General features: G+C 45.0%; 2 protein-coding genes across 3 annotated transcripts in view; one reads left to right on the forward strand and one right to left on the reverse strand.

Moving 5' to 3' along the window:
* Positions 1-4,382, forward strand: part of CHST15 (carbohydrate sulfotransferase 15) — a 24,453-nt gene extending 20,071 nt beyond the window's left edge. Inside the window, exon 8 of the transcript XR_012941308.1 lies at positions 327-4,382. The gene's annotated coding sequence lies outside the window, so the exon portion shown is untranslated. The remainder of the gene's footprint in view (positions 1-326) is intronic.
* Positions 4,001-23,452, reverse strand: CPXM2 (carboxypeptidase X, M14 family member 2). 2 transcript variants are annotated; one of them, XM_032950580.2, is made up of 14 exons: positions 22,327-23,451; positions 21,884-21,934; positions 21,310-21,419; positions 19,835-19,974; positions 16,803-16,887; positions 14,377-14,521; positions 13,303-13,391; positions 12,881-13,004; positions 11,894-12,090; positions 9,910-10,089; positions 7,285-7,582; positions 6,722-6,861; positions 5,778-5,877; positions 4,001-5,459 (listed from the first exon to the last, which is right to left on the reverse strand). In XM_032950580.2, the coding sequence occupies exons 1-14, from the start codon at positions 22,811-22,813 to the stop codon at positions 5,206-5,208; spliced, it is 2,400 nt and encodes a 799-aa protein (XP_032806471.2). In that variant the 5' UTR covers positions 22,814-23,451; the 3' UTR covers positions 4,001-5,205. The 2 variants fall into 2 exon arrangements, with proteins under 2 accessions (XP_032806471.2, XP_075921997.1); XM_076065882.1 differs by lacking the exon at positions 9,910-10,089 and having other exon boundaries at positions 22,327-23,452.
* Between the last annotated feature and the right edge of the window lie 1,258 nt (positions 23,453-24,710).

A 24,710-nucleotide genomic window follows, 5' to 3' on the forward strand; every position in this document is an offset into this window, starting at 1 on the left:
ATAACGCCTCTTCGTTCGCTTTGCGTGGCGAAGCCTGCACATAGTGGCGTAGCTATAGAGGGTGTAGGGGGTGAAACTGCACCGGGGCCCATGGACCAGAGGGGCCGACCTCAGGCAATGCGCTATGAAGAGGAGGGGGGTGAAATTTGATCGGAGGCCCCCATTTCATTCATTAAACTGAACCTTTCAACTAAACATTTTATTTAAATTTTACCAGCTTAAGGCTCTTTTTCAAAAGCGACCTGGTCAAAAATTCTAGTTCAACGAAGTGGCTTATGTGGAAATGTATTGCAGCCAAATACTCTAAACGCATGTTTCTAAATCAGGGAACAGCTGGAGGACCCGGAGAAAAATCCACGCGACCACAGGGAGAACATGCGAACAGGCGTTAGGGTCAGGATCGAACTCACAACCTCCTGTATACCAGGTGAGCTAGTTAACATCTCGCTACCGTGGCAAGATGTTATTTGCACAATGGCCCGTGCAAAGCACATTGCACCACTGGGCTGTGCGTGGTCTTGTTTTGTTTTCGTTGATAATCTGAAAGGTCAGGATGTCCCCGCTTGTGCGCCTGCGAATTGTACCAACATGCACGGAGGACACATGGGAAATGTGCTGATGAAATGGTTACTGTGATTTGTTTTAATCAGGGAGGATGAATGCATTTAATTACTGTAGTTTCATTACCTTGTGTGACACGCTCTACAAAGTGCCGGCTCACTGTGGTATGCAGCAGCGTGATGCAATCTGTAAAGAAAAATATTAGTTTTCCATCATTTCATTAAAAAAATTACTTTGTTTGCTTCCTGATTCAAAACATAATGCATTGGAAGGTGTACATAGGAGACAATATCCTGCTTTAAGAACAGGATATTAAAAGTTTGAGCATATTTGTCGTTATTTATTTTCAATATAGAATCCCGCCCCAACTTCCATGCACATATTTTATGTTTAATGCATGAGTATGAGGTTTCTAAGTAAAACCTTACGGTGCATCTGAGCGACTTTTAATAACATATTTCTAAAGCCTTGCATGCTCTCCTTTTTCTTGCTGAATTAAAAAGAAACACACATTGTATTACTTATGTGTTTTTTTATATAAAGCTAAATTGACACAATATCTCAGCCAGCCATTGTACCATCAGCATATCAATCACCTCCGGTGAAAGCTGTAGAAAGCCAATTGTAATTAGCATTTTTTTTAATTGGCAAAATAATTCGGAGATAACTTGCCAATAATACCCGAGTAGGCGTTTGGCTCCATGCCTGATCTGAGCCCTGAGTTCTGCTGTCAGAGCGCCAAGCAGGCTGGAGGACGATGGGCCTCATTGTAGCAGTGTCTCCTCCCAATGCACGCAAAGGAACGTCAAGGTCGAGGTGAACCCATTTGTGAACGTGCAAATTTGCCTTCGTGCACGCTGCACTCAAAAGAGAGTGGCTCTCGGCTTTGTTCTCGTCAATGGTAGATATACGTGTCCCCTGTGCACATATACGGCCCGTTTTGACAAAACACTTCTGGATGAGGGTCTGCCTCAAGCTGCGTGGGTCGTGGGTGTTATACAGTGATTTTGTACGTTTGCCCACTGACAAAGAAATGATCGGTCTATAATTTTAATGGTTGGTTTATTTGAACAGTGAGAGACAGAACAACAAAAAAATCCGGAAAAATGCATGTCAAAATTTTTATAAATTGATTGGCATTTTAATGACGGAAATAAGTATTTGACCCCTCTGCAAAACATGACTTATTACTTGGTGGCAAAACCCTTGTTGGCAATCACAGAGGTCAGACGTTTCTTGTAGTTGGCCACCAGGTTTGCACACATCTCAGGAAGGATGTTGTCCCACTCGTCTTTTGCAGATCTTCTCCAAGTCATTAAGGTTTCGAGGCTGACGTTTGGCAACTCGAACCTTCAGCTCCCTCCACAGATTTTCTATGGAATTAAGGTCTGGAGACTGGCTAGGCCACTCCAGGACCTTAATGTGCTTCTTCTTGAGCCACTCCTTTATTGCCTTGGCCGTGTGTTTTGGGTCATTGTCATGCTGGAATACCCATCCACGACCCATTTTAAATGCCCTGGCTGAGGGAAGGAGGTTTTCACCCAAGATTTGACGGTACATGGCCCCGTCCATCGTCCCTTTGATGCGGTGAAGTTGTCCTGTCCCCTTAACAGAAAAACACCCCCAAAGCATAATGTTTCCACCTCCATGTTTGACGGTGGGGATGGTGCTATTGGGGTTATAGGCAGCATTCCTCCTCCTCCAAACACGGCGAGTTGATGCCAAAGAGCTCAATTTTGGTCTCATCTGACCACAACACTTTCACCAAGTTGTCCTCTGAATCATTCAGATGTTCATTGGCAAACTTCAGACGGGCATGTATATGTGCTTTCTTGAGCAGGGGGACCTTGCGGGCGCTGCAGGATTTCAGTCCTTCACGGCGTAGTGTGTTACCAATTGTTTTCTTGGTGACTATGGTCCCAGCTGCCTTGAGATCATTGACAAGATCCTCCCGTGTAGTTCTGGGCTGATTCCTCACCGTTCTCATGATCATTGCAACTCCACGAGGTGAGATCTTGCATGGAGCCCCAGGCCGAGGGAGATTGACAGTTCTTTTGTGTTTCTTCCATTTGTGAATAATCGCACCAACTGTTGTCACCTTCTCACCATGCTGCTTGGCAATGGTCTTGTAGCCCATTCCAGCCTTGTGTAGGTCTACAATCTTGTCCCTGACTTCCTTGGAGAGCTCTTTGGTTTTGGCCATGGTGGAGAGTTTGGAATCTGATTGATTGATTGCTTCTTTGGACAGGTGCCTTTTATACAGGTAACAAGCTGAGATTAGGAGCACTCCCTTTAAGAGTGTGCTCCTAATCTCAGCTCGTTGCCTGTATAAAAGACACCTGGGAGCCAGAAATATTTCTGTTTGAGAGGGGGTCAAATACTTATTTCCCTCATTAAAATGTAAATCAATTTATAACATTTTTGACATGCGTTTTTCTGGATTTTTTTGTTGTTATTCTGTCTCTCACTGTTCAACTAAACCTACCATTAAAATTATAGACTGATCATTTCTTTGTCAATGGGCAAACGTACAAAATCAGCAGGGGATCAAATACTTTTTTCCCTCACTGTATGAGCACAGCTCGCTGGTCAGTCCAACGTTGATATTTGTCTTCTGCTCGACACCACGTAGGACAGATGCACAGCCTATGACAGATATGATAATGACAATGATGATTATACTGGAGGATCAGTTTAACATGTAGGCTTTCGCGACCAATATTATACATAATACAGGTTTTGGGTTATATTGTGTAAATATAAGTGTGTCGTTAAACCCGCCACTTCCCGACATAGCCATCGGCCTTTGCACCTGATTGGCTCACAAGTGTCGACATCACATTTATCCCTCTATTTAAGACCGAAACAGGAGGATTTCTCTACAACTCTGGCTGTTGCCTGATGATGCTCGTTGTAACTCCTGGCGAAATGTCGTACTCGATTTGTAAATGTTGTGGGTTTCCTCTCCAATACACCGGTGTGCTGCACTAGTAACGAATTGGCACGTTCTATTTACGTGACAAACCTTACTAATTGGCTGTGTCGGGTGGTGGTGGGTTTAACGACACATATTTTTCGCGATCCAACCCAAAAACCTCCAATATGGATACTTGAGGATGTCACTCAGTACTAAGTGAGATTAATTCTGTTAAGCACTGCGGTGCATTAACGAATGTAAAAGAGACAATCTCGTGCTGAGCACATGTGCTTTCTTTTCGTCGGCTCCTTAATGCACCATTTAGTTTTTAAGAGCCGCATTAATCGCGGAAGAGTAGATACACGTCTAAGAAGTGGAATATATATCGCGGCGTATTCACAAACACAACAGTTTCATACTATGCTTTTGCACCACGTGAAAACAAAAAAAAAACTGTTCGCACTCAGAATGACTTTCGTACGTCCTAAGCACACACAATGCGAGAAATAACGGTATGCCTGATAGCGACATGTAGGAGTAAGTGTTCCACCAGTGGAACATATCTCCTTTTATTGTTGCTTTTCTTCAGAACAAGGCACCAGGGTACAATCGGCTCATCAACATGCAAGGTGTTTTATAAAAGCCTTCTGTTGCTGTGCGCTTAAGTAGAATGTGGACAATTAACTCGGCTAGTTCATAAAATTAAGTATCAAATGCCAACCAGGACTGCTTAATAAAGTGAAAAATAAGCGTACTCTGCATCTTCATGTTGCCTGCTGCTGTGTGTGCTGTGCTCGGGTGTTTCCTTGTTCCAGATCTGTGTGCAAGTGAAACGATAGAAATCCTGTTGCCGTGGTGTAATGGAGATTTATGTTTGCGATAAAATATTGATGTTAAAAGACCATCAATCATCTCCTATGCATTATTTGAATTATTTATAATAGGCGGCATTATACCGATATCGTGGTTGTTGTGTTATTGTTTTTTTTTATTCTGACAAACTCCTATTTTGTTCTACCCAATGTGTGTGTATGGTGCTGGCCTCTCATCCCTTCGTGTGCCGTACCGGCCTTCATTGGTGCTCGCTAACAGCGCTTGCCCCAAAAGTCTGTTAAGGCTACACGGAGGATATTTGTCTTGCTTGTGTGTATATATACACACACGCAGAGGGTGATCCAATTATCCAATTATAGATACCCCACTGAGATATCAATTGACCTTAGCTTACACATCATTGAATGCTGTGAGCATATCACATCGGCTGTGTTGGACAATGTATGCCAGGCAAGAGTTAAATGACTTAATAAGTGGGAGACAAGAAGATGCTTTAAATGTTAAATGTTCTTCTGTATGATGTCTCCCTGTTAGCAAAGCAGGGTATCTATACATATATCACCAATTGTATACATATAGTACACTATTTGGTAGTATATACATTACATGTGCACACATTGAAATACCAGGATTTTAAAACAAGGATAAAGAGGAGGATTTTCATTCATAGAACGACGGCAACTAACAGAAACAGCAAGAAGCAAGCAAACCTCCACGTGCAGACGCTGTCCCGATCCTTCCTACCTCCAAGCTACAACTCGGCTGCTTCACCTTGTATACCCCGGAGCAGCCAACACTCGTTCAAAGGAGGGCCCCCCCCCCCACCCTAGCCGGCCACAGCGGGGAAGCGAGCAATTGTATTGTCGTTTTGTTTGGTGTAATGCCAACCGTGTTTACGTTCGCGACGTCCGTCGTTTCACTTGCGAGCTGAACCTTCTGCTGGAGCCGCGTGGCGGCGATTTCCCGAAGAGCCCCGCGAGGTCGCGGACGCGCTGCCGGTTGGTCTTGTGCAGCGTGAAGTTGCAGCGAGTGGCGCCCATGTCGTACCCCACTTGGCAGTTCTGTGCGGCTGGCACGAAGCCCTCTTTGCGAGCCGTCACGCGGTACTCCCCTGGGTTCAGTAGCCGCCAGTAATCCCCTCCGCTCGCTTCGAGTTTCAGTTTAAAGATTCGGTTTTGGCGGTTTTGAGAGAGGGAGAGAAAAAAAAATTGCGACTGTTAAAAAGTATTACGTAGAATTAATAAATAAATAAAAATTCTTGGCTCTTTCATTGTTATGCCCATAAATGTTATCTCTGGAGCTTTAACCCTTGCTGTGCACAGGAAGCTATATATATGAAAAGCTGCTCGCACACTATTGACATGCATCCCGTGAGAATACAGATGCAATATTTTATGACTTGCTCAAAGCGAAAGTGTGATATCTCAATGGAGTGAATAAGATATTAATGTCGTGCCCTCACTACCTGTTGTCACATCATGGTTGATTTCGTCCACTGAGATGATGGCATTGGGGATTCCTTCACCATCGGCATCTGTGACGATCCCCTTGATTCCCCGGTGGACCTTGCGTGCAGGGGAAAAACAAACAGCTTCACGAGCAAGAGCGAAATCGGAGCTCGTGTTCGCTGTGCACAGATGGGGCATTGGGCATTGTCTCTGCAAGACAGCGCCAGAGAGGGGCAAAACGCATTGCATGTGCTGCTTTTTGTTACAATGTATAATACAACGTAGCATATCCCACCATCGCATATTTGCCTTGACCAATGGACCGCTGTAGTGTTTGTGCATGGAGTAACTGACAATTTCAATATACGTTCCCTCATCCAACCTTGCCTACACCTCAGTCCCCAACGAGTTCGATATGTGACGTGTTGTATTGTTAAGTGGTGCAGTGGTGAGTGCACCGCACAATGAACTTGGCACCCTGAGTTCGATTCCCGGCCAAGGCTAACATCAGTGGCGAGGTATATCTGAATCGGTCCTGGGTCTCACCCACCTCCCTCTTAGCCAACATGCACTGACCAGTGTGGTATAGTCCAGTGTGGTATGGTCAAACAGCTCCCCGCTGTCAGTACGGCGTAGAGCATACAGCAGTGGATTGGCAAACGTCTATACATTGTGAAATTAGGGGGTGGTTTTGTTCATTGATGCAATTGGCAGTTTTCTTCATGCCTTTAGTTTGGCAGACGGAGGGTGAGCTATTCTGCGGCCCTGTTGGCACGTTCAGGGCATAATGGACAATGCACAGGGGGAGGAGATCAGGTTCTGTCACTCAGCACACATATTGCACCGCTGATTTTATGTCACGGTCTGGATGGCGTGCGTCGACGGTTAAACGTGTTCACGGGCGGAATGCAAATGTCAAGAATTCAAAGCTTTGTGTGGGAGGCACAGACAAAGCTCTTACCTGCTCTAAAAATACAAGAAGGGCCTCGCGATTGTTCTCCCATTCCTGGGGCAGTTCCGTCTCGTGGGGGAACTTGTCGCAACTCAGCTCCATCGTGACCTCAAAACAGTTGGTGTGCAAGTAGCTAAAGTCGCCCATACCTGTTAAAAACACGATAAAACATTTCAGACTCGTGACAATAAAAAATATATAAAACATCACATTCACACCATATTTCTAGGGCCACTTTGTCTACAAGGGTATCATTTCAGCTGGGTGCGTCCGGGTTGGCGAACCGTAAAATTATTTCCATCCCCGGCACACCCCGTCCAGTATGCCTCTCGCTATGGCTGTGGCTACTAGTCACGGGCCACACACTCCATTCTATCAACGGGCCCATAAAATATCCAGTGAAGAAATTAAGCCCACGGCAGCAGCAGCAGCAGCACGTTGTGAAAAATCGGTCCTTGGGTTAAAAAAACGATCAGACACGGCAGCCCGACCGAGTTGCCGCCCTTTGTATGGGTGACATTGACGTCGCGAGCGGGTGAGCGGGCGGGCGGGCGGGCGAGCGAGCGACCCACTGCCGGTGACGGCGTGCCACTCGGCCCCGTTGATAACGCCCTCGTCCTTGGTGAAGTCCTGGCCGTGGCAGACGCGGCGGTTGGCGTCGGTCATAGTGCGGTGCGTGGAGGCGTAGAGGAAGGCGAGCCAGCGGAAGATCTGCTCGTCGGGAGTGGCGCTGGGCTCGCGCGCGCGCCACGGCTCGCGCGCCGCGTCGAAAGGGTACGTGACGACCAGCTCGCCGCCGTGCAGGTTCCCGCCGAGGACAAAGGGGATCTTCTCCATCCAGGAAACAACCGCTCGCGTTTCCACAGCCACCTGCGGCAGGGCCGAGACGTCGCACCTCTCCTTGAGCGAGTTCCGTCACGCGCTCGCTTTTACTGGGCATCTGTGAGTCAATTCAACTGCATACCCCAGGGCAGTTATTGAATGCGGAAATCAAGAGGCGGACGAGAGCTGGTTGGAGTGCTTTTGGCAATCATGGCCGACGGTCGAGACTGATGATGGAATGGCAGCCAAAGAAGGCGTTGGCGAGTTTTTCACGGAGCTGCATCATTTAAAAGCAACCGTGACACCAGATAAATGGCCGCTGCTTAGAGAGGCTTTCATCCAGCAGTGGAGAGGTCATGGCTGATGATAACGATGTTTGGTGAGCAACTCATTCTCCCAATGCTAGGTACAATGAGTTTTTTTTTAATATAGTAATTTTAGAAAACACCTGATTCACTGAAAGAAAAAAAACCTTTATATTTTAGTGTTTCCAATTATACTACCAGTACTTTATAGAGGCCGTTGTTTTATTCCAGTTGCACATACAGTAGCTGCCACACTAAGTTCAACCGTACAAATACAATGTTTTAATTTTGCATCATAAATACAGATTGAGCAATGTGCCGATATTGTGTTGCTAAGTTCGCTTAATTACTTGCACAACAATCCATATATTTTAATATATCACTAGCACACATGCAAAATTTATGCAAACAGATAGACACGATCACACAACAGCATGTATACTCACCGGTTATATTTTGCTAATAAATTCGCACAAAATAAGAGCATCTCCAAGGATCCCCATGCACTTATTTCGGAAGGCAACTCCACTGACCACTGGTAATTGATGATATTAATGTCTTTAATATCTGTTTATCCTAATGGCCACTTAATTTAGCATCCATATTATGGGATGTAATTGCTCTCTCATTAGCTGTCCAAGGTGCAAGGACGACATGGCGCTGAAGTAATGCATGTTTAAAATGCATACTTTTACTTTGATGCATCTTTCATCTTGCTGAGTGTCTGGATAATATGTATGCGTCTTTTACACGTTAGTGGCTTAAATTAAAATACTGTCGTTCATTTGTGCAATGACATTGCAAATTAAGTTTCAATATGAGTAAATGGTTACATCTGAAAAGACATGATAATGTAATTGACAGGACTGGCTAATTAGCAGCGCTTACACATTTGTCGTTGTGAATTAAAAGAGGAATATACGAATGAAACGATTGATGGACAATGATTGATAATTGTTTACTAATGGCGATTGTCAGTTGATGATTATTCATGGTGCCCATGATTGATGTTGGTGATTGATGACTGGACAATGATTCGTGATTATTTATTCATGGTGATTGATGACGACGATGATGAGTATGCTTCCAAATACAAGTATTTGAGGAGTTGACAAATGTGTGGTGAACAGAGATCGACAATTAAAAACACAATGAGCCATACGCCTAAATATGTCTCTATGATGTTTCCGCAAGTTAATTGGATCTTGCCGAATGGGGCTCATTAATTGTCTTCTTCCAGCCCGGGCTCATCGCGGTGAGTAGTAGACATCGTTGTGCTGTGGACCCCCCTGGAAAGCCGACATCTGTCTCCTGCATTTATCAACATAATATAGCACTCTCTAATGCTCATCATTTCATCGCTCCATCTCCTCGGCGGACGTCCTCTCTGAGGAAATCAGGCGATTAAATCGGTTCGCGTGCGGGTGCTAGGTGGATTGTTACATCGCTGGATCGTAAGAGGTGGCAGCGGGTTGGAGAGGATTTCGTCCAGCAGTGGATTTTTCATGGCTGGTGATGATCATGGCAGGATGGATAGAATGAGTTTTTAACATTTTCCAACAAAGGTTCAAAGCAGACATGCATTAGTTCTGTCTGTCTGGATATACCTACTGGGGAGGGAGGGCATGATAACCTTCTTAAATATAACCCAATATGAAGCAAGCCGAAGTATAAAGTTGTCTTGCTATTAGTAGGGACTTGCCCTATTTAAAAACGGTCAAATTGATCAAAGGGTTGCTAGAGAACTTGGAGACAAACCAGCGCAAAAAAAAAACCCTACTATTTTCAGATATGCAAATTATTCGTTTCTCGATCCGCTATCTATCAGCTTTCACACACCGAATAAAACATATCCAAAAATAAATGTATTTCGGGAATAATTACATAATCCATGCAAATTCTAATGGATTTAAATATAACATATCTTTCCTATAAATAAAAAAAACGAAGAAGGGCCAATTCCCCAAAAACGTCACCCAATGTTTTTTTTAGAGGCAGTGCTCGTGCACGGCAGCAAACGCAGTGTGCCGTGGTTGTTTTGTGTTCTTCGTCTGCACGTTGCCACCGCACCGTTGCGTTGCGGCTATGGAACCAGTCCGGCAGAGGAAGGTGGTGATTGGGCACCCCGTGCGACACGTGCCCTCGGTTCTCCGCGTCCCAGAGCACCGAGTTCAGATCCGGAAAGTTGTGGTTGAGGTCGATCCCATTGCGAGTCCAACGGCCGAAGGTCCAGCCGGAAAGCTCGGAGCCCTGTTGGGGCGACGGCGCACGTCGCATGCTGGCGTCACGGACCGCTACACATCCCATCGTTGCTCAACGGAGCGCGATGCCACGCGCCGTGTATCACGCACCACGTGTCACACACACTGATCGTAAGTGCGCACCAGCCCGCCTAGGCAATTGATTAAAGGTGGAAAAGGTGAATTTCTTACAGAATTAAATATTTGAATTTTTTTTTTTTTACTCATGGATTTATTGATTTCAAATTTAATACAATTTACAGCCCTTTGTCAAATCACGGTGAGATGAAGGCTACCTCCAAAGCTATGTAAGTCATTAGGGATGCTGGACCAACACTTCACTGCATTGACAAGGGGTCCAGGACCAGTGCGGATGTCACTCATCGCTAATGATAGCCGTGGTTGGGAATCAATCCAAATTGCTGGGGGTTTTCATCATTGTTGGATGTTGTTTGACCATGCTTCACTATGCTGGTCAGCGTTGCGTTTCTATTGCTTCACCATTTGTACTTACAGCATATCATCAGAAATAGTAAAATTACCCAACATCGGGGTAGAGCGATCGTGCTGCGGTTCGCACACTGCGACACTCGGTGCCCTGAGTTCGATTCCTGGGCACGGCTCAGCATCAGTGGCGAGGGATATTGGAATTGGCCCCGAGCCGGCACGCTACCAAGTCGCACTGACCAGATTGATCATTTTTGGTGAACCGCTCCCAACGACCGGCACAGCATAGGGGGAACCCCTTCATCCGACTATGGACCGATAATGGATTGTAAATTATTAAGTATAATCTATAATGCAGCACATTGTTGTGAAATGTATGTGTATATATATACATAGGCTGACAGGTTTACACAGGGACACACGTTGTAATGAAAAAAAAAACACTTCCTTTTACCTAATTTTAACTACATTGAACCAGTTCAATGATTGCAGCTGTGGTATTCAATCAGTTCAGAGAATAAAACAATGGCTTCAGCCAAATTTGAAATCCTCACTGAAAACGTTTGCCCTGCCGGATGTTCAATCTTTGATTTGAAGGGGGTGTTTTTTTTACATACATTTCTTGGAGGTGGCTGGGAGGATCAGGGGATCAGACAAGCGGGGCGATCCTGTGTTCGAATGGAGGTGGCCTCTCATGGTTAGACAGAGTTACCAGGTGGAGCGAGAGTTGATGGTCTCATCACGGTTCACCAATGACACGAATAAAATCATACCGAATGGTTTTATTTTTTTCTCCAATTCATTTGGCCTATGTCAGCAACAGTCTTTGCGCGTGACATTACAATGTATGGACACGAGTGCAGATAAAGAGGCCGATTGAAATTATTTCAGACCTATTTTTTCCGTGACATCTTTTGAGGGCAATTCTTTACTTTAACGCAGGGTGATGCACTACCCTCTGCAAGAGTTAAAATAACAACTAATGAAATGGCAGCACAATTGGGGTATAGTTGGGCGTGGGGGAAAGCATAACATGCAATAAAATACATAGTGGGCTGGGCATGAGCCCTGGCGCAGGAAATAAAATCCCCCCTCGTCCAAGTTGCTCTCCTCTTCGTTGCCCAGCGCCTGGGCTTCTCCGTCCTGTCAGCCATGGTGCAGTTACACCGCCTGTACACTCGATAGCCAAGCCACTGATGACGACTTCTGTAGACGTTTTAAATACACGCGTTTTGGAGGAGTACGCAGGCTGCTTAATTTCAGCCAGGCCTGCCCGGGTTTGGCGACCTGGCATGCCACATCGAGTATACCTGCCATCGTGACTGCGTCAAACTATTCACGTGCTTGCTCCAGCCATTCGTACGCACCGCTTCGTATGCCTTCTCATAGCCATCGGGGTTGACCGACGGCAGGAGGTGAATCCGGGTCTCTTCCACGAGCCTCCTGATGCGTGGATTGCCCCTGTTGTACTCGTGGCAGAGGAACTCCATAAGGAAGAGGGTGAGCTCCCTCCCGAGGGCCTCGTTGCCGTGCACGCCCGCCACGTATCGGAACTCCGGCTCGCCTGCGGATTTCCACGGAGGGCGATAACCGAGTGGCGGAGGCTCGCGACGCCCATTCGCAGATGCGCTTCCTCCTAGTTTAGCACAGGGTGTGCAGGTGGCGTGCTTAATTGAATTCAGTAAAGGAACTGATTGATTGGAATACGATGGCAGTGGCTCCGCCAGCGCTGGCTGTTTCGTACGTGCCTCATTTAGCGGAGGGCAGCAGTCCAAACGAACAGGCTCTCTTTGCGGGAGCCCAGCTACAGTGCATGATATATCACCATCACTGTCCAATTAAGCAATTAACCTGTGTATCCCACCGACCATTGAAAATGAGAAAATTGTGAGCAGAGTCGCGGCATTGGCGCTGCAATTTTAAAACGGGCGGTGTCCTAAAATATTTACTAAGCTTTGCAAGTGCCCCTCAAAAGCCATCATCCAAGGGCTTCACCAAAAAAATGTCACTGCACGCAACCGTCCTATCTCCTTGAGCACAACAAATGAATATCGACTTCATGCTTGCTGGGGCTTGGCTGTCACTTTTCTTCAGCTCCAGAAGCATAAATTATTCGGCCTAATGGTTACAGTGCAAGCCGCGGCTGGGCGCATTGAGCTCAGCGCTCAGCCACTTACGCAGAAGCTCCGTCGGCACCCGCACCCTCACCAACAGCCACACCGCACTGATTATAATATTCGCGTTCACGCGGTGAGATTGGCCTCTGAAGGAATGCGGCCACAAAGCGGCCCTTTTGTGATGCGCTACCCGTTGCACGTTTTACGCGGCGTGAACTCGCCCTAGCCGCAGCGTACCGATCTCGTGCTCCCCCGGGTTGTCTGATATTTCCATGGCGTACAGCTTCAACCCCTCGTGGCTCTTTCCGATGTTGTAAATTCTGGTGACGTTGGGGCATTTCTCGTTGACGATCTTCATCAACTAATGCAAGACAAGGGTGGAATTAGACGGGTGCATTAGCGGTGTTTTATTGTTCAAAGTTATCGTGCCCGTGGTTTTTAAATTATTATTATTAAATACAGTGATTTAATGAGAAACGTCTTTTATTTATTAATCTATTATTCAATCGAGTAATTAATGTGGCAAATTAAAGATCGTTCGTGACAAACTATGTTTAATGTATCACGCACGCATTATCAGCATTTGTTTTACAATTTGCTATGTAATTGAATTACTGAAACAATTCGTAATTTTAATTACTCTTTGGCAAACAACTCACAAGCCTCATCTCTTTATAGTTGTGGTGTCTGAAGTCAAGGTTATCTGTGGTGGTTACTTCATTTCTTCTGTGGTAATAATTGTTGGAATCTGTTGCACACATGTCAGAACACATTACATTTATAGAGTGTACTTTGCCTAATGCACAAATTAATTTAATATGGTTCAGCCAAAAACATTATTTCTTCGAGCTAATGTTCTTGTTGAAGTCTATCCAATAAACATGTTATAATCCCCACTGAAAATTGGTCTGAAAGGGGGTATTCAACCCATTTAGCATAACTCCCTCATTCAAGTCAGTATGCCAAAGTCATAAACTCATAACATTTGTTAAAAAAAGTATTTCCATCAGGCAATAGAATATAAAGCATTCATTTTCATAGAAATTTTTAAAGCATTTCAAGGGAATCGTTATTTCCAGTTTTTTTCTTGGATTGAAGTTTTTTTTCCATTTTGAAATGTCTGGGTGCGCTGCGGGTATTTTCATAGCAACGAATGGCACACATTATAATTTGTAATACTATAAATCCCCCACACCTTTTCCACATTATTCCATGTTTCCTTTTAGCGACTTTGAGACTTTACAAGTCACGAAGAATTTGCAAAAATGTATGTCTCAATTTAGAATATGCAATACAATGTTGTTGTGTGATAGAAATGTACTGTGGTGTACGACCCGGTTGCCTGCAATGCGTAAGATCTCGGAAGCTAAACAGGTCTTAGCCTGGATAGTACTTGGATGGGTAACCACTATGCACAAAAAGGTTGTTATAGGCTGTGGGGACTAAATTTCGGCAGCCAAGGGGTGAGTGCATCAACATCGCTTGTGGCAACGTACTACTATTTTCTTCAATGCTCCAATATGTATGCTCCCCACAATCTGCACTGCCCAGCGTATTGAAGAATGGTCAAATAACTCCCATGGCCCCGCACAGTGTGCAGAGGTGATTACCCATCAGTGGATTGACAAAAGAGCTGTACATGTAAATATATGCGTGGTTTAATCGATACTACACTCCAATAATGAATATAGAAAAATACATTAAAAAAAAAGTGAAATGTTTGCAAACATCACCTTTCATGGGGCAGCCTAATACCTCCAGCCTCATACAGATGTCTCCATGCCATGTAATTGGATTGATGCGGATGTACCTGGCTACCACAGCTATCTCCAGCTCATTCACCACTGGCGTATCCTGGTCATGGTTGGCTTCAAAGAGCTAAAAAAAAAAGCACAACAACATGAACACGCTCAGACCTCGTACAGACCTCAGCAAGTTTAACACGGAGGCTTTCGCGACCAATATCATTCATAATAAATGTTTTTTGCTGGATGTAATTACCAGCGAAACGTCGTACTCAAAATTATAAATGTTGTGTATGTACTTTCCAACACACCGGTGGGCTAAAAATAGTGACTATTTTGCGTTTTGTTTACGTGACAAATCCCTTACTAATTGGCTGTGTCGGATGGTGGAAGGTTTCGACGAATTTATACTTACGCAATTAACCCCAAAAACCTTTATTATGTAGACCTTAGCAATTTTGAGCTCATAAAATAGATCTCTATTTAATGTCACTCTTGGAGCAAATTAAGGAAAGGCACAATTGTTCCCTCTCGGCCAGCGTGTCTCAAACTTGTTTGGCCCGTGGACCACTCAGCCGATGCAAACATTTCCACGGACGCCCCCCCCAACCCTGGTGATAAAAGGCATTCGCCTATCTCTAAATAACAGCTATACAACATTATTAACATAGAAGACTGTTTTGTTGTAAACGCAGCAGAAAGGTTATTTTTTTCAGGGGTGGCCTCTACATCTTAGGCTCAGGGTAATTTTTCTGACTTATTTTGTTTAATTAAATATCATGAGTAAAATATTAATCAATGTCTGAAACAAAAGGTATAATAAAGGTTGTCAGCATTGTCCGCATCAACCTTCATTTGCATCAGAATCCCGTGGACCACCTGGAGGACCGTCGTGGGCCACCTGGTGGACCCGGGTCCCACACTCTGACAACCACTGCCCTAGGTAATGCATGACCTTGACTCAAGTAATGCTTTCATTTTCTATCACAATCTGGAGAGAAAAAAATACGTTAGTGCAGCTTATATAACATCTGTAGACTGTATTTATGCTGTGGAACATTTCAGTGTTTGGGCATTCATATGCAGAGAGATTGCATGAATAGGAAATAATACAAGTAAAAACACAATTTTTAGCGGTGTTATTTATGACACAGTGTGGGACCTTGTAAATCAGAGCTCTCATTGTGGCAGCACATTATTTTAGAACAGATTTTGACGTGTCCGTCGTCAAGGTCTGCGATTGGCACTCTCCAGCGACTGAACTGTATTTTTTTTAGTTGCGCGAAAAAGTTATGGAAATATTTACGCAGTGGAATTTACAGCACGGTTTCGTGGCAGGCCTTGGCGATTTTTTTATTTTTTCTATTTGCCACAAAAAATATGCACACGCGCCTGATTTGCATTTGCCATTTTGCAGATATAACCTCTTGAGAATGTAAATTTTCACACACTGTGTCATTTTGTCTGAGCCAGTCTAAGCAAATACGGCATAATGATGGAGCACACATAAAGAGCCAGCGCTGAAGTTTGTTTTTTCAGAGATAAAAAAACATAAATACCGGCTCCGAAAGCAAATGCACGGACAGTATTGCACTCAGCCACATGCGAGAGTGGATATGTTGTTTAAAATTCGTGTTATGTACTTTTGAGGGGAGTTGTGAAATGGATATGCTGATTGCTGTCGATTGAACGAAAAGGGATCTTTTTAATATTGCAGTTGATGTGGCAGTTGATGTGGCAGCTGATGTTGTGCAGGAATAACAGTGATGCGTGCATGATTTGAATGTATAATTATTCTATTCATTGAACGCATTTACATATCAATACCAGGCATCTCATACCTGCCAAACATGGATGCAGGAGTAGTTGAACCATATGCAGTGCCTGATATTATTTCTGATACAATAATCATCAGCAGCAGCCATCATGTATCCATTGCTCGATGAAGACATCTCCAAGCCACTGTCATTCCTCACAGTCTAACAACGCAACAATCTATCTAGCGTATGCACTATGCGTTGATTCCATCGCTCCATGTCTTTGCACGATGTCCTCTCGGCCAAATTTACTCCTTTGTCTGCCACTCCGCAGTTAGCCTCAACGAGTGGCCAACAACGCTTCGAGCAACGTGTCCTGCCCAGGAGCGCTCACCCTGCTTTACAGTCGATATTGATGTCTCTAACTTGTGTTTGCCGTCTGATGTACACATGCCGCCTTCGGTCTCCCAGTGCAATTCCAAGCACACCACCTTCTCTGATGTAACAGCAGCAGGTGTTGAAGCGTGCATGAATCCGTGTATTTCGGAGACAATACAATGATAGTTCCGTTTGGAAATGTGTCAACGCGAAGTCTAAATGACTGCCACTTTTTTTGCATTAATGCGGTGGGTGTCAAAAATGTTCAATACCCCTTACCCTTTCGTCTGCGCCGTTCTGGTATGTGATCCATGAGTGACTGTCATTGCTGAACATCACTTTATAGGACGTGATCCAAGCGTGCCTGATTATAATTAGGGGAAGAATTGGCATAACATACATACACTGCACAACAACGATTGATGATAACTAAAATAGCAATGCACAGCCCTTCATCCTGTCCCCTAACGAGGGTTGTTTGACCATACTTCACCACCACGATGGTCAGTGCGGGTTGTCAGCGGTAGCCTCCATACGCTATATAAGCCACTGTAGAACACATATATCAAAATGCATTCGTCAACAACACGGCCTTAAAGGGAATAATTATATTAGGCGACGTTTCAGGCATATGACCTTCTTCATAGCACATACATATATACAGTGTATACAGTTAAGCATGCGGTGCACACCACGTAACAATCCTTAAGAAGTTTGCAGACGTGAATGTAAACAGCACATTGTAAATATGCATCGTCAACTGACCTTAAATATCCACGGGATTAATACAATAACCACTGTTCAAAGTGCGACTATACACAAAGTGAAAATAGATTTATGTTCACAGCAACGGCGATTTGTAAAAAAATGATTATGTAAAATCTTGATTTGAAGCTTTCGTGACTGCAGGAATCCATACTCTTTGGTTCTTTCGGTAAAGTCACGTAGGTAAAAATAACATAAAGCACTTTCTTGCTGTGGTTGTTCCACCTGATGAAGATTGCTTGTGTTGCGATCGAAACGTCGTGGTTTGTTTAATTTTATTTCTACCTACGTGACTTTACCGAAAGTTCCAAAGAGTATGATAATGTAAGCGAAGCATTGATAGCAGTGGGGTGGCACTCTGAGGAGGTATTGATTTACACAGACACCTACATTTTTTACAACGTGGAAATTAACCTAACGCGCTACTAAAACAAACGTCGTTAGGATGCGCTCCCGTTTTATTGGCGTGATAGGATTCATGAACTGCAGTGGCCAAGTTATCCATAAGGGCAGTAGCGCCACCTGGTGGTCACATCGCTTCACTGCATATAGCTGCAAGCAATTACATTTGCCCATAATATCGGGTTTCTTTGGGGGGGGGGGTGGGGGTTAGATCGCGTAAATATATAAATGTTGTGTCGTTAAACCCGCCACCACCCGACACAGCCAATTAGTAAGGTTTGTCACGTAAATAGAACGTGCCAATTCGTTACGAGTACAGCACACCGTTGTGTTGGAGAGCAAACCTATAGTGTGGAGGATATTGGTCGCGAAAACCTACGCGTTAAACCAATCTAATTTGCTTTACAGCCGTTTGTCAATCCACCGTCGGTGTCGGGCGTAGAACGTTGTTTTGACCATACTTCACCACTGCTGGTCAGTGTGGGTTGCAGCCAAAATCAATCAAACCTTCATTGAATGTAGAGCTCGTCAAAATAAAATTGTCTTCACGAGTAAGCACATCACATTACATCAATACAATTTAAGTTACACAAAAGAAAATGTATACACATTAGCTGAAATTCATGAGAATAGATTTAACGAATGCACGTACGCCCATCGTCAACACGCATGATTGGCCACGTGCATAGTTTCGTGAATCAACGAGTGAAAGCAATAAAATGACTTTAAAGGAATAGGTCATATGATTTAAAAATATAAACAAATTGCAACCAATTTGAACCAATTTAAAGGCAGAAGATGTGAACCTGGGTCAAATTCACGGTCACGTATAAGATCGGTGGATCAGAGCGATATTTCTGGACTGGTCATGCCCTCACCCTAACCCCCGCCTCCTTGTTATCAATCGCCACGGTCCCACGTGGTGAAATATGGCAAAATCCTCACGACTCACTGTCACAGCAGAGGGAGGCTCTCTTGCAGAATTGTATTGAAAAATAATTGTATGTTATTAATAGCCATGGCGTCAACATTAGGGGGGGACCAAATCTTCCAGGGGGTCTGGGAGTCCCCCCCCGAAAAAAATGATCTAAATTTGAAAACTAATTTCCTGACATTTTCTGCCTAAAATATAAAAAAATATTCCTAACACATAGGATGGACTTTTTTTTTACAATAATGTATAATAGTGTATTGTATTACATTGCTCTGTTTTTTCTTTTTTACCTTTTCTTGTTTCAGTGTATGTAATGGCAGAGATTAGGGATTAATAAAGTACAACCATAACCACAATCATATAAACAGAAATCTATTTTATAGAAATATATTGGGGGAGGGACATTTTGAGCATATTTGAATATTGGGGGGGATGTGTCCCCCCCCCAATGTGTCCCCCCCAATATATATTATAATTACGGCCTCGAAGTATAGATATGTAATCTGTTAATGGTATACATTTAAATGACGTAAAGAAAATGGACCAGCTTTTTCCCCGGTACAATATGCTCATTAAACAAGACAACACATACCCGTGGTTAATCCTAAAGGTTTTAGTGAATTCCGTGGAATTCCAAATACGTTTCACATTTCACTGCCACGTGCATAGCACACCCACAAGCCAATTAAATAACGCGTGGTAATGCACGGAGGCCTCCCACCCCTCTATCTCTCTCAAACCGCTGCTGGGTGAAGGCTTCTCCACCCAACCACCCACCCATGTGTCAGTCAAGTCATGGTGGCTGGTTTTTTTTTGCCATACTTTGTCACACACGTCCGTCTGGCCTGGTGAACAGGGGGTGGCAGACATGAGACAGGACACGTTTTGGTATCACTCGCCACTGATGTTAGCCGGATCTTGGGTGTTTAATGCGCCGTAAGCAGTATGCACTTTATGTATGGCATTTACAAGGTTACCATTAAGGTATAGACAACGTTGAAGTCTGTATACAATTCGTGTAAAATGAGCATGTTGGGCGTATGACCAGTAATTATATTCGATGAACTGGCACGCTTAGGGGTAACGATTAAATTCACACATTGATTCGTTTGGTTGGCGCGTAATTGCCTGTCCCGTGTCTCGCGTGTACTTTCTGTCCCGTGTCTCGCGTGTATTGCCTGCACTGTGTCTCGGGCAGTGCTGTCCTCACGTCTGCTGGGAGTTGCGTCCCTGCGTTATGACGCCAGTGAAGTTGGTGATGCGACGCGCGTCCACCTCCATCCACTGCTGTGCGTCGTGGCGACCCGCGCACCAAGCCCCGTCATATTGATCATCCTCCAGCATGCCAGCCTGCACAGCAGCAGCACGCCAGCGATGAGGATCATGATGATGATGATGTGCATGATGATGATGATGTCCGCGATCAGGATGATAATTCGTGGCGATGTGCATGATGATGTCAGCGATGAGGATGATGGTGATGTGCGTGATTATGGTTTCAGCGACGAGGATGATGATGTTGGTGGTGGTGGTGACGATGAGCATGATGAAGATGTGATACGCATCGTGGTGGTGGTGGTGATGTGCATGATGATGCCAACGACGAGGATTATAATGATGATGTGCATGATAATGATGTGATATGCATGATGATGGTGGTGATGTTCATGATGACGCCAGCGACGAGGATGATCATGATGGTCATGTGCATGATGATGACATATATGTATATGCACGATGATGTATTTGGTACGACAAACATTGCCATTGGTACAATAATAGTCATACCAACAATTTACAGTTACTTGTCACATCGCAGCTGTGTTGCTATTGATCATACTTCACCGATCAGTGTGAGTTGTTGATGGGGAGGGGCCAGGTCTGATTGAGAATTGTCGGGACCGGTCAGTCGCCACTGATGCTAGCCGTGACAAAGAATTGAACTCTTCAAGGCGGCTGGGTTTGTAGTGCAGTGCGCTAACTCCCTCCCTGTTGCCATTCATAAAGGTACATACAAACATTTTAATCATTTTGATGACGCAATATCATTTCTGACATGACTCAAGAAAATCACCAATGATACTGTATTTATCTTCGTTACGGTTATGAAGTGTGATGATTATGTGCATCATCATGCACAGCACATCGCCATAACGTAAGATGATATATTACAATCAAATTAAAGGGCTCTTTCCTCAACCGTGCAGTTTTGCCACTTATTGCATAAAACATCACCATACGTTACATTGAAGTGTCATTTATAGGACTAAAAGTACAATGTTAATATTTAAAACCGATCACTGCAAGTTGCTTTACGCAACTGACAAATTGCGTCATATGAATAACATTTAAACACTAAGACGTGCATAGATTCCCTATATCAATACACGCTCTTCCACTGCCTCATTGTCTAGACTCCCTTCCCCAACCATCCGTGCTGCCGACTCCCTGTCAATGTCCAAATCCAGATTTAGACGCGGTTGTATTCAGACGCCATACGTATGAATCTAACTAGTAAATTGCGCCCTAGTCCAGAGTGCCAGGTCAATGATACTTTGAGACAATCCTCACGGAGGAGTCATGGACTCGCTCGCGATGAATATTCCCATCCATTTAAATAGTGGCCACATCACCCCCCGCCGTGAGCACGTGTGCGCTAAGTGTCGTTGCTGCGAGAGGGCGCACCTGGATATTGAGCCTGCCTCTGTGAGCCCCCAAGCCGTAACGACTGATGGTTGACGCGTGGATCTGGAAATCATCAATCCGCATGGACTCCATCCCGAGCGGCGGGCACGCTTCAGTCGGGAGAGAAGAGAGAGAGAGGGGGGGGGTGGGGGAGAAGAAAGATCAATGGGAGATATACACATTATATATACAGTGTAGGAGTTATAATATAATATGTTCTTTCCGCTACGTACTTTATTTGACGATAAGCAGCAGGCCAAAAATAACTCGGTGTTGAAATGTTTTTTTGCAGGGGTATATATATAAATTAAAATAATGTTTAATATAGATTACACATCGTGTCACGCTTGCATAGAGAGACACGTAGAAGGCGGGTTAGGCTATTTTTGAAAAAGGTACAAGCCATTACAATCTTGTGATTCATTGTCATGTTAAGTGATTTTGGTAAAGGCATACCACGGCTTTCATAAATAAGTACGAGCACGAATATAATGGCTTATATCTTCACACTATAACTACAATATATAGTGTAGGCTACACGTGTGAGTGTGTGAGTGTGTTTTGCATCACTTACAGGTGGGCGATGCAGGTTTCGAAGTCGTTTGCCTTTTAGCCGCATCTTTTCCTATGAACAAACAATTGTCATTCGCACTTTAAAATAATGCTAACTTTGTATGAAGGCTCTAAATTGCAGCGTCTAACCCTTGTGCGCACACAGCCACATTATGATGCGGTAACACTTTGCCAAAGGTGCACAGTGAATTATTGCATCGCGGGACGTGCAAGGGATGGCAATAGCTAGGGGAGGCCTTCACTCAGCAGGAGATTGATGTATGTATGTTAAACTTCTATCGCACCGTACGAAGCCAACCGTGCTACGTAGCACCAGCCATTGAACATGGCTTCTAATGCCGTTGACGATGATGATGCGAAAATCTAAAGAAAACGAGCACAACAACTAAATTTCCCTACCCGCACCAATCGTCCTTGCACCACACGCCACGCTCCTCCACCTACCCTTCTTGATGGCTTTCACAACCTCCACTCCCTGGGCGCCCGCGCGCCGTTTGGCCGGGCTCTCTGCAGCAGGACGCACCGGTTTAATTGAGTACAGATCGTGCCGCTCTCTGGCCACGTTGGCACCACCGATCACGGCGGCTGGTCGCACCTCCGCGGGCCAACGCGAGGCGCCGACTCGGAGCCCCGTGGATGTGGCAGCCGCGGTAATGAGATCCTCCTGGCCGGAGCTGATTGCGCCCCGAGAGGCCGGGCGTCCTCGCAGGGAGTTGTCAGTTGTCTCCTGCACGGGCGCGTAGTAATGCTCCCTGTTGCGGATCTCCTGCAGGTAGTAGTCAAAGTGCTCGTCCGCGGGGGAGGAAACGGCGAGGTCCGGCAGCAGCAGTAGCAGCTGCAGTGGCAGAAGGACCAGAGCTAGGGTCGCACTGCAGGCCGCTTTCGCGTTAAGGCGCAGCAGACTCGCGGTGATGGCCCGTTTCGGCATCATGTGCGTGCCTCTCTCGGTGTCTGTACGCTAATGCCCGTTCGGAACAGCTTGGGACAGAAGCCACCGCCGTATTCATGCAAACCACCGCGGTCATATGGCACTAATAGGCTATTGTGCGGCACGTAAGCAGTGTCACATATTGCCAAGAGCCAAACATTCTCTTTGTTTTACGTTCCATTAAGACACTTGGCTCGGCGCAAGATCTAACGTGCTTCACATGTTAATGGTCCATTTTGCTTTGATGTCGCACGTGCGCCTGCCCATTGCATTCTATCCGCGGATTGGGTTTAATGAAAGCCGTGCGTTGGAAATTACACGCCTCGTTTTCAGGAGGGTATGCGGATTTTTTTTTCCTAAAGCGGAATTTTTTTCTCCATACAGGAACCGTTTAAAAGTGTCAAACGCACAATGAAAACTTTGACTTTTATTCGCCCTAACGTTTCACGGCTGGCCAGGTTCAGAACGCTTTGCTGATGAAAGACTTTCCCCCCTAAGGCAATTCACCCTATCATCTGCAATGTTAAAGTGTGTAAAGCGTGGCTCTCCACCTAACCCTTAAAGGTCAAAGCTGTAGAGTAACACATGTCAATCCACTGCTGGATAAAGTCCTCCCAACACCACGCCGTTTGTGTGTGGTGGTTATTTGACCATACTTCACCACGCCGGTTAACACAGATTGGTCAAGATGGGGGGTGGGTGGGGGGGAGGCATAGACGTGAGAGGATAAAGTCACCGTACAACAATTTTTTTAAATTCTTGCATTGTCCCCTGTTGATCACCACGTCGCGTAATCCCGCGGAACCAGGAGCCGCCTATGACAACTTGGCGTGCATTGCGGGCACTCATCGACACACCGCATAGGCTCCAGCCTGCTTAGCTCTCGAGCTTGGGTGAATTTTGGCTCATTTGGTCACAGACGTAGCTGTGGAATACAGCACGAATAAATGTGTCCTCTTCGTCGTGATTACTCACAGAGCCTATCATCGTGGAGGGGGCTTGCTTCGTTTTTGGGAACACGTTGTTTGTGTTGTAGAGCCACAGCGGCCGCTTTAGCAATTATGTTAAATTACACTGAATTGCAAGCAATAAAACCGCGATGTAATAGGTGGTGCGGAATACGTTTTATTATACGTTTCCGTGCTGTAACGTTTAAGATTAATAAGCTTAACATGGAATATCACGGAATTATGCAATTTTGAAGGGAGCTGAATGTGCGCCAATATTTTAAAACCTGTGGTTGTTTACATAAAGCTGCACAACGGACATGTCCTGCTCATGTGAAAAAGATTGTTTTTAATTACAAAAATCACAGCTCGTTGTCAGTAGACTGTTGGTTGAAAACCTCCCTAGGTAAAGCAACCGGCCATAGCGGTAACTTGACCATACTTCACCATTCTGATCAGTGCGGTTGGTGAAGTGGTGGGAGATTGAGAAAAATATCGATTCAGATGTCACTCACTCCTGATATTAGCCGTGGCGGGGAATCGACTTCAGGTTGCCTGGTTTGTAGCTTGTAAACCACCGGGCCACGCACAACATGCATAATCTATCTTTCAGATTTCATACTATAACGAGATCCAGCCCTTTTATATTACGATTGCCCGTTCAGATCCAAACAAGGTAAACTGTTATCTCGTAGGGCCCTTTCTCATCGAACCACCACAAGCTGTGACCGTCACCTGCTGCAATGCAGCCGTTCAATGGAATCGTCTACACATTATTGGGTGTTCAAGCAACCCGATAATGATGCGCACGTGCCACCTGTGGGAGCCGCAGTGTATTTATGCGTCTATTTTAATCCATCGAAAACTATTTCAGTTCAAAACTTCCATGTAGGGGGGGGGTGGGGGGTCGCGTATTGAGCCGCCTGCTCCACTTCTAGAAATCGAGCGGTTCC

Source organism: Petromyzon marinus, chromosome 9 (assembly GCF_048934315.1).
Source record: "Petromyzon marinus isolate PM22_M1 ecotype Great Lakes invasive population chromosome 9, UKy_Petmar_22M1.pri1.0, whole genome shotgun sequence".
NCBI classification, from domain to species: domain Eukaryota; kingdom Metazoa; phylum Chordata; class Hyperoartia; order Petromyzontiformes; family Petromyzontidae; genus Petromyzon; species Petromyzon marinus.

What these genes read in the sequence shown, in the direction of transcription:
- CPXM2 (XM_032950580.2), bottom strand. Translation starts at nt 22,813, where the DNA reads ATGATGCCGAAACGGGCCATCACCGCGAGTCTGCTGCGCCTTAACGCG. An exon ending in CCCGGGGGAGCACGAGATCG is followed by an intron (nt 12,091 to 12,880) that starts GTACGCTGCGGC and finishes GGAAATCCGCAG; the next exon opens with GCGAGCCGGAGTTCCGATAC. An exon ending in GTGGCACGCCGTCACCGGCA is followed by an intron (nt 6,862 to 7,284) that starts GTGGGTCGCTCG and finishes TGTTTTTAACAG; the next exon opens with GTATGGGCGACTTTAGCTAC.